Here is a 16551-nt window from a genome sequence, read left to right as displayed (position 1 = left end):
AAAGAGCATTTTTTCATATTTGAAGTAAACAAGGTATTTAAAAGATTTTTTTTATTGTATTAAAACTAGATATAATTAGGGTGTGTCTTATCACCAGTAAATAAAAATGAGTAGTAGCCATAGAAAGAGCTGGTCTTGAGAATAGAGGAATGGGAAAATAACATAGTTATATAGTGGCCAGCCATATACACTCTCCATGTCTCAGTGGAGGTTGGAGATTTTTTTTTTTTTTTTTAGTTTCCAAGACCATTACCAATTGGTTAACCTCAATCTCTTGATCCACATATTATAAAACATTGCCAGTCTCTATATTCCATGGGATCCCATTGCCTGAATCTTCCAGGAAAATGCAATCCACATTACAGAAAAATGAATTATATGTTATCACAGAATGGAATTTATGGTCAAAATATCATATTAAGTGTTCTTACCACTACCTGATAGTTAACATTAGAAAATTATTAAATCTTGATGACTTCAATTCTTTAGCAAAATAAAAGCAATATATCTGAACTTCTAGGAGTTCCCATTAAATGGTATACTATAAAATCCAAAAATAGTCATCCTTAGAAATACTTTAATATTTTAAGCCTAATTTTAAAAACTGATGTTGCATAGAACAAACTAGTTATATGTCAAAGACTAAATAAAACTCTCTGTCAAAATACAAAGATCATGCTGTGATATAACATGAATACTTGATATGACACATTTTAAAATATTTTTGTTACCCAGGTAATAAAACTTACTATAGAAAATTCAGAGAATAAAAATAAAAAGGAGAAAGTAAAAATCAACCATAGTTACATCACTCAGAGTTATACTGTTAGCATGTTGGTATATAGCTTCCTAAACATTTTTAAACATGTATATTTTTAAAATTAAAAACAAATTAAATTTTATCAAACAAACATGTGCATTATTTAAAAAATAAAAGTACCACAAAGCTTATAAAATACTCGTAGTCCCTAGTCCCACCCCAGAGTCTGCTTTCCACTAGCAATTCTTTTCAACTTCTTTAGTCTGTTTCTTCTGGCACTTAATTCTGTATTTCTAAACAACATGTTTTTACTACTATTTCTTGATTTTTAATTTTTACCTAATGACTTCCACGATGGCAGATGGAGGATTTAGTCTTGCTTACCCTTCCCTCCCCACTTTAGTCCCTTCAGAACTCCTTTCCTCCCGCCATCACATTCTGTCAATCTGGTTGTACTTTTTGGTGAAATATTTAGGGTTATTGTATTATAACAATGGAATCATTATTCACAACTGAGCCACAAAGTATGTTACTAGATTTCTTCACTTGTACTTTTGGCTTTGTCTCATGTTTTTCTTCATTGTTTTAGCTACTTATTACTAATTCAGCCTCAAATTTGTAACCAAGTATAATGAAATGCCTCTGAAGACATTTCAGGTGACTGATCAATTCCACTCTTGTTTCTCTTAGAGACATTCCTCCCTAAGCCCAGTGTCCTCCTGCCAACCTGGACAGTTTCTCTCTAGGCCTGGTGCACAGCTGCCATCTGTAGTCTTCCCATGCTGGGTTTTGGCCTACGGATATGACCAAGTCCCAAAATTTCAGAGGATCCGGTTGCCTGAATCTTCCAGGAAAGAGCAATCTACATTCCAGAAAAATGAACCATATGCTGTCATGAAATGGATTTCCTCATTCCTGTATCTATCATCTTTCACATGAAAGGGTATATGGGAAGTACATTTTCGGAGATCTCACATGTCTGAAAACTTCTTGAATCTATCCTTACACTTGGTTGATAATAAAACCATATTTTATGTTCAAAATAATTTTGCCTCGGAATTTTGAAAGAATCACTTCTCGTGTTGCTATTTGACATCATTCTGATTCTCAGTCTTTTATATGTTACTTGTTTTGTTCTCTCTGGAGGATGCTGGGATTTATGATAATGTGCTTTGATTTGGGTCTCTCCTATTCTAATTCATTGTGCTGGGTCCTCAGTGGGCCATTTCAATCGGAAGCCCATGTTCTGGGGAATTTTCTTGTATTATTTCTTTGATAATCTCCTCTCCTTATTGTTTGCCTCCAGTTGCCCACCTCTTTGCTCTCTGTTCTACTTTCCAAAATAGTTCCTCAACCCTATCTTCTAACTTTACTACGAATTTTTTTGTTTCTTCTATTTATATATTTTTACATGCCCAAGAGTGTTTCCTGTTTTTCAAATCCTCCATAGTAAAACATTCTGATCGTACATTGTAGATGCCACAGTTTCTCTTATTTCTCTGAGGACACGGTGATAATTTTTTTGATGGTTTTCAACTATCCCTGGACTTGTTTTAAGTATTTTTTTTTAATATTTTTTTTGTCTGTCTTTCATGTTAGAAGCCTTCATCAAATGGCTGGCAATCCGGTACAGTCTGTTCCTCCTTAATGGGAACTGCAAAGCACACTCGTAGCTCTTCGTGTACCTGGGCAGAGCTTGTCAGAAGGTGAGCCTCACTGAACAATGGTCAGGTGGGCATGCAGCTCTTTCACTAAAAGACCCACTGGGGACAGTGTCTGCAGATTTTAATGTTGTGCTGATGACTTTCCTCAGAAAGACTTTATCCAGCAGTCTACAAGCAAAGAAAAGGAAGGGGGATAGGGTTTTCACGGTTCACCATGGCGACTTTCACCTAATCCTCCTATTTTTCATACAGTACTTAGTCCATAGCCTCACTTGTGCAGGGGGTTCTGAATCCATACAGAGCCTCTCTGATTTAGCCTCTCCAGAGTTATACTAATTCTCGTCTTCTGCTAAGGTGGAAGGAGACAGTCACCTGGGTGGGCAAGCTGGAGAAAGGCTTTGAGGATCTAATTGCTTCTTACATAAACTTTCAACCAATCTTCTTCATGTCAGCTTTCAGAAGTACTCAGGGCTGCTAATTCCTCCACCTTTCTTAGTTTCTGAGGCTCAGAGCAGCTTGCTTCTCATGGGTGCCCCCTCCCTCTGCAAGTGCTTACATTTTAGCTATTTATATTCTGATTGTTCAGTTAACAACCATCCGTCAGATTCCTATCTCACTAATTTTGTTGACTCTCACACCTACTGTCCCCTCTGCTCTCCTTCTGTCTTTGTGGTTTTATCAATCACTTTTTATTATCTTACTGTCATTTTAGTTGTTTCAGGAAGGAATATAAACTTGTGTCAATCTACCATGTTTAACAGGAAATTTATACTCATTTCTCACTTACTCTTTTCACTAAATGTATAATGAACACCTTTCCATGTCAATCGAAATGTTACAATGTAATTTTTAGCACCTGACTGATACTCCGTTTTTTGACTATGCCACACTTTACTCGATCAATACCTACCTGCTAGGCCTCTAAGGTGTTCTCTCTCTTTTTCATTCATTAAAAATTCCACTGCGATGAGGATCCTGGCAACTAAATCTTCTGCAAATATCCTTAACTATGTCCTTAAGTCCTGAGAGAGTCCCAGAAGTGGAAGTAGTCAAATGGTATATACATTTCTAAGGCTTCTGGATACCCATCTGAGCAATTTACCATTAAAAATAAGCAACGTCCTTGTCAGTTTAAAACACACATACATACAAACACCACTAGATTTTAATCTGGAATCTCATGAGGATTTGTTTGGAGAAATGTCTGAAACTGGAAGCCAAATGATTCCTGGCCCTTGTATCATTCCTGTCACTTATATCCCTTATTACCTGGGATAATATAGAATTGGATATGAAATAACAGATCCAAGAAATAAAAACAGGCAATTGATTTGTTTTAATATACACATAGATCATGCATATGGAACACACACACACACACACACACACACACACACACACACTTTAATACTAACCTACTTATAACCATAGCTGTGATGACAGGCTCCCAGCCTGAGTGGAGAACTGTCCTCGTGGCTGGATGTTTGGCCGCTATTATAATCCAGATAGGAGTTAGAGCCAAGAAAAAGACACCAACTAATGGAGAAATGTAGTAATACGTCTCTAAAATTAAAAAAAAAAAAGAAAAGACAACATGTCAACTTCTCTTCTAATCATGTAACAAATGTAAATATTAAAAGTAAAAGCTTGCCAGAAGACATGAAGTTATCAAACATATTCACATGTTACATATTTTCTAAAAATTTCAAAGTTAAAACTATAGACAAGGTAAAAATATTAAGCAATGTAACTGAAAACTAATACATTAATTCAACAAACATTTATTGAAATAGCTATGTGACCTAGATAGGAATAGCAACAATAGTAGTAACAACAACAACAACAACAACAACAACAACAAAAAAGCGAATATTTATTTGGCTCCTACTATTTACCAAGTACTGTGTTAAATGCTTTCTATTCATCATCTCACAAGTATGAGGTAGATACTGTCATTTCTATATTATGAAGAAACTGAGGCTTAGGAGATTAAGTTAGTCACAGCTAAGATATAGCAAGAGTTGGGAGAAAATGACATCTATCTGAATTTAGTGCACTTAACTCTAAACTCTAAAGTCAAACAAGATATTGTTTTTATCCACAAGGATCTTATAGTACAAGTATTCCGTGGAGTACAACCTTTTAAGAATAGCTATCCCCCCAATGCGATGTAGTGTTCCAAGTTCCAAAAAAAATTGTAAAACTAGGTTTAATAAAGTTAAACAGATTTCTTCACTGCAGAACTACTCAGAACCTTTACTATGCTAAGAGAGAACACAGTACACTGTATTAATCACAGTTTGGTCAGACTACCTAGTTTCACATCACAGTGTTACAACTTACTTTGGACAAGAAATTTAATTTCCATGAACTTCAATTTCCTTGTCTATAAAATGGTAACAATAATAAATGGGGTTATTGCGAGTCTTAAGAGAATTAATACATGTTAACTAGAATAGCGCCCAGGCACATAGCTAACATTTATTGAACACTTACTATCATCATAGCCATTGGCGTCACTATTAACACCTTGCTATTTGGGACACACTGAGGTAACAGAGTGCCAGGACTTTGTTATAACTCTCTGTGGTAGACTGTCTTGATCAGTTATTCATTCTCTCCCCGTCCTTGTTATTCTGTCCTATAGAGAAGGTGTACTTCTCTGCCTCATTCACTTTGGGCTTGGCTATTTGTCTTGCTTTGTAGACATGGTGTATGTCTCCTCTGAACAAAGTTTTAAGTGCTTTCAGAAAGACTAGAAGATTTTTCATATATGGATGGATAGATGGATAGATGATTGACAGATAGATAGATAGATAGATAGATAGATAGATAGATAGATAGATAGATAGATATCAACTGTTTTCAGACACTGGACAGCAGGCTTTGCAAGATAGTATTCCCAGAGAGGAGGGAAAGAAATGAGATAAGCCCTACAATAGTCTCAGCTTTCTGACTAAAGGTACATTCCAGACCACAGTTCAGGAAGGGAGAACTCCAGCAGAGTGAGTGTAGGGCAGCAAGAATTTGTAGGATAAAATACTGGAAAAGAGGAAGCTATCAGAGAAAGAGTTTGAGAACTGAATATCAAGCCATAGGGTAAACTCTACATGGCTAGGACAAGAATAATTGGGAATTTTAAGCTGAAAAATTCTCAGAGTTTACAAAGGGATGGAAGTCATTCAAGATGGAACCCGCTAGAGAGGAGAGGTCTCTTTGAACACTGAGAACATTCAGTAGACCCCAGAAGGGTCACATCTTAGTAGTAAAGCTAGCCCTAGTATAAGGTCTGCTCAGAAAGCATAAAGCCAAGCCTTGTAAGGCTCAAACTAATCCACAGATAACCACCTACAAGAACAAAGTCCAATACTTTCTAAAGAAAAATAAAACAATTTAGCATATGACAACATCACATTCACAGTGTCAAACATTCAACCAGAAATTATTTTTAATATTTGGCATTTACAAATTTAGTTAAATATCCTGAGACATTCTGCTTATGTTAGACATTTCACTTGTCTCACAAAAGTATCCAAGTACTTGAAATAATCTTTATAAATCTAATAAATGAAACGTGTAAATATGGAGGGTCTTAAGTTTTCATAAATATTCATATAATGTATACAAATTTGGCAAGATTTCTGTTTAACAACCACAAGAATAAGTCAATTGCTTAATCATAAATTTAAAAATGGAATTAGAAGATGGACATGTTACTCTAATGGGCTAACAAGTATATAAACAACATGTACTGCCTCATTAGCATTAAACCATCAATATCATGAGTTGAATTCTCAAATATTTTTATACTTAGTCCTAAATCTCCCTATGGTTAAAAGTTGCCTATTCCTTCTTGAAACAATTACATCATTCCAGTATATTTTTGGTAATATCCTTTTAGCTGATCAAGGTTTTTTTATTATCAGAGATTTCAGCCAACATTCTGAATTCTTCTCAATGACTCTAATACTTATTTTGCATAGTAGAGACTTCATAACTTAAAGACAGAGTTGATCTTATGGACCTTATAGTCTACAGTCTTAGATTTAAGTTAAATGTTACTAAATTTTTCTGACATCTCACAAAATTCTTCAACGCTATTCATACTCTTCCCTTTCATTGAACTTTATATTTCTTCATCTTCTTAAGATATTTAAAGATCTTCTCACCTATGACTAAAGATATTTGAACTAGCTAGAAACTCAATTTTTTTCCTATCAGGTAGGAACAATCAGTATATGTATACTAATTAAAATAATATCCAAACTTTATTCTCATGGCTTTATCTAGATTTGCCATCACATCTTCAAAATAATTATACTAACAAAATTCATTTAAATATTTTCTTCCATTCAAAGGGATATGACTAATGCTACAAATAAGTGTCATTTTCTCCATGATTTTTTAAAAATAAAAAAACATTTATTGAATGGGTTCCTAGTTCTCCTTTTTAAACCATAGATAAGGATAGATAACATCTTAATTAGGAAGCATTCTTACCTCCAAAAACAACTGAAGTTGCCAACAATCTCTTTATAGGATTAAATAGAAAACTAAAAGCATTAAAATCCATTAAACACAAGTGAAAAGGATATTCTGCTAGGTTAGACCATTTTGTTTTATTTTCAGGTCAAGAGGGGAGCACCATTGCAGGTTTTAAGCTATTCTCAACATTAAATCTCTGGAAGGTCATCTAAAGTTGAAAAACAACCCACCATCCCAACCCCAGAATTATTATCCTGGATTTTCAAAGAGAAGGAAAACTTTCTCAGGAAAAAAACTGAAAATAATAAGTGTGCAGTTCCTCAAAACTTAAACAGAATTATCATATGACTCAGTAATTGCACTTCCAGGTATATACCAAGAGAACCAAAAACATATGTTCATGCAAAAACTTGTACAGAAATGTTCATAGCAGCATTATTGATAATAGCCAAAAAGTGGAAGAAATCCAAATGTCCATTAAATGGTGAATAATAAACAAAATGTGGTATATCCATATTCGTATTCAGCCATATTATTAATCTACACAACGGAATGTTATTCAGTACTGATTCTTGTTACAACACAGATGCACCTTAGAAACATACTAATTGAAAGAAGCCAGATATAAAAGGTAGCATAGCCACAAGATTTGTGATAATTTGTTACTGCAGCAATTAGAAATGAATACAGGAGAATAAGTAAAACTTTGTGGCATTTTAAGCCTAATTAATACCTGTGTATATTGGTATTGATTCTATGATATAGGTAAACTACAGAGAAGTAAGGATTAACACAGCTAAAGAAGTTCAAATTGCTATGTTTCCATTTAACTGCCAAACATAGCTGCCATCTTTTTCATTCACAGCTTTCACCTTTTATTAGATTGCTGGTGGCATTTTGCAACTACTGTTATACAGTATCATTAACAGCATTCATTATTCCCACCCTGAATTCTTCTCAAATATGTAGCTGCTATGAGTGATGTCTTTGTATGTTAGCTGTTTGTGTGTAAACAACAAAGCAATGGGCATGGTAAATTGTTATAAACAACTTTTAAAATGCCCTTTATAATTACCATCAGAATTTTGTCACTAAATTGACCTAGGATCGCTCTCAACTAAGATGGTACAGTGCTGAAGAACTCTGAAGAAGAGTGACATGCACAAGAAATGTAGTTTCTGCTCACTTCGGCACATCCAGGCAGTGACATGCCAGAAATGTCCTGTAAATAACCAGGTGGCATCTCTGCTAGTGTCCACAGAACTGAAGTGACAACCTGAGGCTGATTGCTACTGCTCTTACAGCTTCAACTAAACCACCTTTTTAAAGTTAACCATGAAGAATGAGAAATCAATCAACATTTTGCTTCTAGGAGCTTAGCTAGAAAGAGAAAAGCTGATAATTTTCAAATCAATGAAGATCACGTACAAGGATTACATAGCCATGCAGTTAAAAATAATTGAAAAAGAGGTTTTACAATCCTCTCACAATTATGCAAGAAGAAAGAGAGGGCAACAATCGTTGTGTACAGGTATTTCAGTTACTGGCCCAACTTTGTATCCTTTTTATTAGCTTTTAAAGGTTACTACAGGTTTAAAGATTACTGTATGAATGAATAAATGCCTTTATATTTTCTCTGCAAGTCATACCAAAGCATGTCATAACCCAGAGCTTAGATTACTCTCTAAACTTTCTATTCCCTCTTCTATTTCCATTCAAAATACATCTTTTCTAGCCATATGTAGCCATTTTAATTTTTCTATAATGATACTAATCTCTAGATACTTTCTGCTAAGGCAAGATACCTTTCCAATATTTCCGAAATACTAAGTCCTCATTGAAAGGATCATGTTTCGTTATAATTTATTATGGTATTGGACAGACACTATGGCAAAAATCATGGGGATATATATCTTCTATTTTCCATGCATATACTATTTTCTTCTATTTTCCATGCATATACTATTTCCTCTATAACTTCTACTCACTTTAATTAAATAGCTTTCAAAAGCAATAAAGCACTTGGTGAAGCGCTATTTACTTAGCATCCAGTATGGCGTGCTACAAAGATAAATAAATAGAATGAAAACACAACTTTGTCCTCAAGAAGTTTATATCCTCTTAAAGAAATGTGCTACATTTATGCAAAAAGCTATCATGACTGCCCAGATGTAAAGAATAAGTATCAATGAAGTGTTACAGGAATTCAGAGGAGAAAAGGATCACCTCAGATTGGGGAAATCTACAAATTTTGCATTGAAAAAAGGATGCTGGGTAGACTTCAAGGAGGGGAGGGGAATGCCGTAAGGAAGAAACGAGAAAAATCACAAGCTTGTCTAAGAATCAGTAAATGGCTGAGTGTGGATGGAGCATAAGGTACAGAAAGTGGGGAGCAGGCGGACCGTGACAAGGTAAGTTTCTGGTGACTGCAGGAGACCTAAGCACCAGGCTAAAACTTTGAGTTCATTAAGTAATAGACTTACTCAGGGTGACTCCAAAAAATAAAATCAATTAGGAGGAAAGAAAGCTCTGGGCTTGTTTACTTTGTCTTTTTTTTTTTTTTTTTTTTTTTTTGAGGGCTGGAGAGGTGAGAAGGGAAAATCCATATTTACGTCAGGTATCAGAAATCTGCAAATTTTATCAGAACTAAAAGAAATGTACGAGGAGCACACTGAATGAATGCTGAGTCTCAGTACATGTCCCAAAGGTGACAGGACGTCAGGGGAGCTGTTCAAAGTCATTTTTGAATATCCAAAATCCGAAGTGAGGAGTTAGGGGAGACTTTCCTCTATGTCCAGTTCTTTGAGAGCCATATAATAATACGTGGGCTCTATAACCAAAGCCTATAGCTGCCATGAAATTCTCTTTTTATCTCTGAAGACTGCTAAGTGTTTCTTATAGAGTTCAGGATAGGCATCTCAGCAGGATGAATGCGGTCTTGGGATTTAAATGTGCAGGTTCCTAATCTTTGTATTCAGAATACCACTGAACACTAGGTTTACAACTGCTGATTTTATGAGGCCCCCTAGTGGTCATAATGCAGACACTAGAAATCCGAACACTGACACTTCAGAAAAACCTTTATTAAATCAGCTATGGAATCAATCAGTAGCTAGGATTCTAGTACCAATTCTAGTGTGGGGTTGGAAGGGCTGTGGGTTCCCACACCACAAGCAATTCTTTAACACTAGCTGGGTGTCCTACAATTTAACTCAATTCTGCTACTATATACGTGAGATAGCACCGGATTCCACAGGTTAAAGGCTCAGTCTTGCAAGCCTGTTCCCCCGCCACTGGGATACCAATAACAATTTCGGGTTGTCACTTGGGCTTCTGGTCGAATGGCTACAAATCAGAGGTTCCCACAAACGCCTCTGTGGGTTTAATTTGCTAGAGTGGCTCACAAAACACAGAGAAACATGTTACTAGATTAACAGTTTATTATAAAAAAGAATATATAACAGGAACAGCCAGATGGAAGCAATGCACAGGGCAGGAGATAGGGAAAAGGTGCAGGGCTTCTACGCCCTCTCCGAGTAGAGTACAAAACTCTTCCCAAGTCTCTATGTGTTTACCAACCCCTAAGCTCTCCCAACCCCATCCTTTTGGGGTTTTTTGGAGGCTTCATTATATAGGCATGATTGATTAAGTCACTGGCCACTAGTGATTGATTCAACCTCCAGCCCTTCTCCCCTCCCCAGACATCACAGGTGGCACTGAAAGATCTAACCTTCTATTCTTGGTTGGTTCTCCTGGCAACCAGCCCCCACCCTAAGGTGTTTTCCAAAAGTCACCTCATTAATGTAAATCCAGTTGTGGTGAGAAGGGGCCTGTTATGAATAACAAGATACCCTGTTTCACCTTTATGGCTCTAAAGCAATTTCAGAAACTGAGGACAAGATACTATGGCAAAATACTATGACGGAAGATGCTCCCATTGCTCTTACTGCTCAGAAAATTCCAAGGGTTTTGGGAGCTGTCAGCCAGGAAACTTGGATGAAGACCAAATACATATGAAAAATATATTCTGACCTGAATGACCAAATATATATTTCTTATAAATCACAGTATCACAGTAGCCCATTAAAAATAACATCTTTTTAGGAAGATAAATGATACAGATGAAATGTATAAAATCCTATTTTAATTAATTCATCTTGAATTATTTTGAGCCAACTTTCAGAAGATAAGGTGCAGAAAAGCCTAAGCAATATTTAATAATAAAATTATTTTTCAAAATTATGCTCTGATGGTATCGTTCCATTACACTTTATTTCTTGATCCAGTTAAGCTACTAATATATCATATACAACACTCAAAAATGGAAAGCTTTAGATGGTAACACATTGTGATTAAGTCTTTTATAAGGAACATTTGTCACTTGTATAATTTTTAAAAATAAAATTTGAAAAGTCAGCACACATTATTTTCCTCAAAAGTGATTTATCTTCAGGAATCTATAATACTTAGGTCTGTAACATTATAACATTGTCATATTTATTATGATAACATTGTTCAATGGTATTCTCTTTGTTACTTTCTTACCAATATAGCTTTAACAGAGGAGACACTGGTATTTAGCAAGCAGCTAAGAAATATGTTACCAATGACTGCATGGTAATTTAAGTACTCAAGTCTGCAAATAATATACCTTTTTTTTTTTTTTTTTAAATGTATGTAAAGGAACCCATCTCGGAACCACCACCATCCCTTCATCCCCATCCCCACCTGCACCCTCAATGTTCCTGGCCAAACCCACAGAATTTCTGTCCTCTTAATAATATTAGGAAGAAACCCTTCACCCTGTTCTGGTCCTTCCTTCTTCTCCCTTACCTCCTCCTCAAAGTGGAAGGGACTTATCTAATTGGTAAGACTAGACTATGTCTAACTCAGCCCTTTTTCTTTTGGGATCCAGACTACTGATGACAGTCTCCCTTCCCCAATAGTTAGCAGCCTGCAGCTGTGGGGGTAAGGCCTACAAATTGTCCAGCTGTCTGCCTGTGTGTGGGTGAATAAGTTTAACAGAGCAGGAGAACAAGATTAAGTCACATTCCCTACTACTGCTAGCCACAAACTAATATTTCAATCCCGGACTTCAGCATCAATTTCTAAATTGTATAGTAATTCAGAAGAAAAAAGGATGACCAATTATCACCCTATGAATATACATTAGAGCAGATTATCCCTTTACTAACATAACTCTAATTTTCTGTGCTTTTCCTTTGATTGAGAGAGAAATTGAGGATTACGCCGAATATACTTGAATTTATATCATTCCTCGTACATTTCACAACAACAACAACTCAAGATCTACAGGAATAACATCTTACATTTAGGCCACTGATTATTATTTTTTACTTTACTTCAAGTGGAAACATCTTATCTTCTAAATGAGAATATTCCTTGAACATATACATTGAGTCTTACTGAATATTGTTTTTATGCTACTCAATAAATAAGGTAATTTTATATACTAAATAAAGCCTCCCTTGCTACCTCCAAAAGTAGAAAATTCCTGCCTTTGTTAGGTTAAAGCCCTTTCTCTAGTTCAAAAACACATATCTAAGACTGTTCTTCAAACCAAATGTACTTTAGATTCAGTCTAAAGTATACCATAAATCTGCCTAGAATCCATGAAAATATGTGAGGATATGTGAATAAATTCTTCTGGCTTGGCTTATCAACTATCTTCTTCTTCTTCTTTTTTTTTTTTTTTTTATTAATGTGGGTTTCTAGTTTGTTTTAATTTTTTTTTAAATTTGGCATCTTAAAAAAATGAACCACACCCAACTTTTAACACTAAACCAATTCTCACAAATCATATTCACTTACACTGACAGTAGTCCCAGAGTATAAATATGCATTGAAACAATTCATTAGAATTGTTTAGAAACAATTCATATAAGTACTCTGTCACTGTTATCAGGAATCACATATATAAAATGACTGCAATATCACGCAGCATTCAGGTTTATTTTCATGGTGACTTCTTTTTTTTCTTTTTGTTAATTGCCATGTTGGTTTCTGATGGGAGGGAAATCACTCAGTTTCAAGCACTATCATAACCTTGTGTTCTGGGATAGGAGTATAATGCACGTATCAGAACACCCTAGGCTGACCCCTCACTGGCTACACATTTAGAGGAAAGGGCAGAAGTCACAGAATATGACAGACCCGTGTTCAACTTCTTACCAGCAGTGGGTAACAAACATAATCTGTGAGATCCTCAGTTTTCTTATCTGAAATTAGAGATGATAAGCCTTATCTTATAGAGTTTAAAACTCTATTAAGAAGAGAAAAAAATATGTGAGGAAAAAAATATATGAGAACCAGAATGCATAGTAGGTGTACAACAAATGGCAGTTATTGCTCTAATCAATTCTCAACCACAGTTCTAATAAGGAGGAAGGCCACCACAGATTCACAGCATTGCTGTTACAATATTTATTTAAAGAGACTCTGAATAACACATTATGTTTAGTTTCAAGTCAACTTACCAAGACAGGAGTATAAACCCTGACTTATCCAAGCTAATATGGCAAGAGTTATAAGGTCACCAAAACTAGCAGCGATGGGTGTAGCAACATTATCAGGGTTTATACCAGTCTTCTTTGAACCAACGATAACCCCAACCATTATTATTCCTAGAAGAAAGAAACCTCATTACTTTGATGGCATGATTTTAAAGACTATCAATCCCCCTAAGTACTGAAATATATAGGCTAAACAAACAGCGTATCAGTTCCAGTGAGACTGCTTAGACAAGCTGACTAAAGCAAACAAAACATTTTATGTTAATGCTTTGGCAAAACACCTTTCAACAAATTGAAAATTCAAGGAGTCATAGAAGATTTGAGAAGTTCAATATTGCATTTAGAGATCCAAAAACTTACTGTAAAATAACACTAAAGCTAAAGGTTCAAATTTGGTAATATGTGTGCCATTTAGTAACATCTGTGTGTTATCAAACTCAAAGATTTTATTTTAACCCTCAAATAAACAATGAAAATGTCAAAGAAAGGTAAGTCATATTTATATGCATAGCAATTGGGAAGAAAACCAATAAAAACAGATTTGTTTACATAGTGGTAGCCAGAACTGCTTGCTTCATTTTATTGTTTAAGAATGTTGAAATGGTAAGAGGAGAGAAGTAATTAAATTTTGAACACCAGGCCAGAACACAAGAAGCTGTCTTTGTAAAGGATATTCTTTAAACTCAAAGCTTTTTTGTTTTTTACCCTTTATAATAATTTATTTGAGCCAAACTAATGCAATATGGTGGGAACAAGATTTCAAATGTTTCCTAAACCCAAAGTTTCTGTCTAGGAACCTACAACTGAAGAATAAAAGGGGAAAATGTGGCCATGTACTTATACTTTTAAATCCTTATTTTCCTGAATCATAGAAATGGGAGAAAAAGAATACTTATATCCATATCTAATTGTATAGTTTCTCTCTCACGCCAACATACTCATTAAGAGGATGCAGTAGACAGACAATGTAAGATAAGTTTACTGATGTGCTAATCAAAATCAGACGGAAGCCTAAATACGACTATTAAAGAAACACGATCTCACAGCATTTTTAGTCAGAAAATGACTCCGATGATTTTATTCTAGCAAACTCATTTTATAGATAATAAAATTGAGGTCCTGAGAGGGGTTTAAATTCCTGCCTGAGGTCACATAGATTGTAAGTAACTCTAGTCCAGTGTTTTTTTCTACTACCTCATTAAAGACAAAATTACTAAAAGTAAAATTTTTGTCTTGCTTCAAACAATGTCTCGCATCTTACATTCTGGAGGCTTTTTCAATCTATGGACTTACCTTTCCCATAATATCATTGAGGAACAAAAAAAAAAGCAATGGGAGAAAAGTTTTTTAAATGTATTATGTAATAATCAATCAAGATATGATCATAGAGAATTCATTTTTCAAAATCAGAATGTTTGCAGATTGATATGGAAAGTTCTATGACAGAATGCCATCTACATCATTTTAGCTGAAAAAAAAAAATATTTTGCCATCATAGACCAATGGAAAGAGCTGGGAGTCAGGAAACAGGTTTTAATTATGATTTTTCTATGAACAAGCTGATGAAATTGGACAAGTCGCCTTACCTGAGTCAGTTTTGTCACCTACAAAAGGTGGTTAATAGTATCTGCTCTAAATATGTTAAAGGTCAAGTTATCATAAAATTAGAACACACATTTTTCAAAGTAAGAAGTATCAAACAAATATATTTTAAAAATATGAAATTTTATGGTTTCAAAATTCTAGGCAATTTAAATACCTGCTAGACTGAATTGTTTAAAACAGTTCTTAAGTGAAACAAAATTAGAAAGAAAGCCAAAGCAAATGCACCTAACTAGAGTGCTAATGCTTTAACATTTTTTTTTTTTTACCAGAAATTTATTTTCTAATAGCTTCACGTCACTGTTTTGGCTAGTGTTGACTCCATTCAATTCTAGTAACTTTACATACAGTCATATGCTGCTTAACAACAGAGATACAATCTGAGAAATGCATGGCAATTTCGTCATTGTGCGAACATCACAGAGGGCACTCACACAAACCAGCTCACATTGCCTAATCCACACTGAGGCCCAATCACATAGCCTGTTGGTCCTAGGCCGCAAGCCTGTACATCATGTTACCATGCAACACAACATGAGCTTCAATCCATCACAAGACAAAATGATTCAGTTGAGTCACAGTAAGTAAACATGAGATGTATAAGGCTGCTGCCCACGTAACACATCATACTATTTTACAGCAATTTTTTTAATAAGTAGAATACACTCCAAAATAATGATAAATGGTATAGTAAATACATAAACCAGTAACGTAGTTGTTTATTTTCGAATATTATGTACTATATACATCACTGTATGTGCTATGCTTTTCTATGACTGGCAGAGCAGTAAGTTTGTTTTCGCCAGCATCACCACAGACATGTGCTAAGACATTACAATGCCTGTGACGTCACTAAGCAATAGGAATTTTCATCCCCATGATCTTATGGGACCACCATCATGTGTGTGGTCCAGCGTTGACCAAAATGTCATTATACAGCACATGACTGTATAGACAAGGAACTACCCAGAATATAATGTAAGAACTAAAACAAAATGCTTGAAGATATTTAAAAATCAAGTCTTAATGATAATTAAATTCTCTAAATTCTGGGAAAGAACGCAGCCAAAAAGTTAGCTTTATTATAGGATCATCTGACATAAGAATCTTCTATTTTTATCTTTACTGGTGATGTAAGGGTTAGAAGATAGCAACTGCAAAATAAAAAGAACCAAGTCTTTATGATTCCACAATAATCAAGTTCTTTAGTGTAAAGTTGCTATTAATAAATATAAAACATGATATCCCATCTGAAAATTTCTAATGTAGTTAATGTTTGAAAACGTCTGGTTCTTTCAAATTCTATAGCCAACAATCTGCTGTGTTAAGCATCTGGTTATATTTGTATTGCCACAGAGATAGTGAAGAATTTCTTTTGAAATCTGAAACTTGATAAAATTTTAACAGAGAGACTGCTTTTGGAACTCAGAATTCCTGGAAACCGTGTTACTCAACTGACAAGCCAGTAACTCCTCTGGATGATTTCCGGAAAGGAGTTTCTCTCAAC

General features: G+C 34.9%; 1 protein-coding gene across 4 annotated transcripts in view; it reads right to left on the bottom strand.

Moving 5' to 3' along the window:
* SLC41A2 (solute carrier family 41 member 2) overlaps positions 1 to 16551 on the bottom strand; it is a 106383-nt gene that overhangs the window by 36606 nt on the left and 53226 nt on the right. For all 4 annotated transcript variants that reach the window (XM_019728466.3, XM_074326246.2, XM_074326245.2 and 1 more), the window contains exons 6-7: positions 13407 to 13553; positions 3840 to 3987 (exon numbers count right to left, since the gene is read on the bottom strand). In XM_019728466.3, the coding sequence (XP_019584025.3) occupies positions 3840 to 3987; positions 13407 to 13553 (295 nt within the window). The remainder of the gene's footprint in view (positions 1 to 3839; positions 3988 to 13406; positions 13554 to 16551) is intronic.

Source organism: Rhinolophus sinicus, chromosome 1, assembly GCF_057876585.1.
Source record: "Rhinolophus sinicus isolate RSI-liver-muscle chromosome 1, RSI-T2T, whole genome shotgun sequence".
NCBI lineage: Eukaryota > Metazoa > Chordata > Mammalia > Chiroptera > Rhinolophidae > Rhinolophus > Rhinolophus sinicus.
Note: the sequence above shows the minus strand (reverse complement) of the source record. Positions and strands in the feature narration are given on the sequence as shown.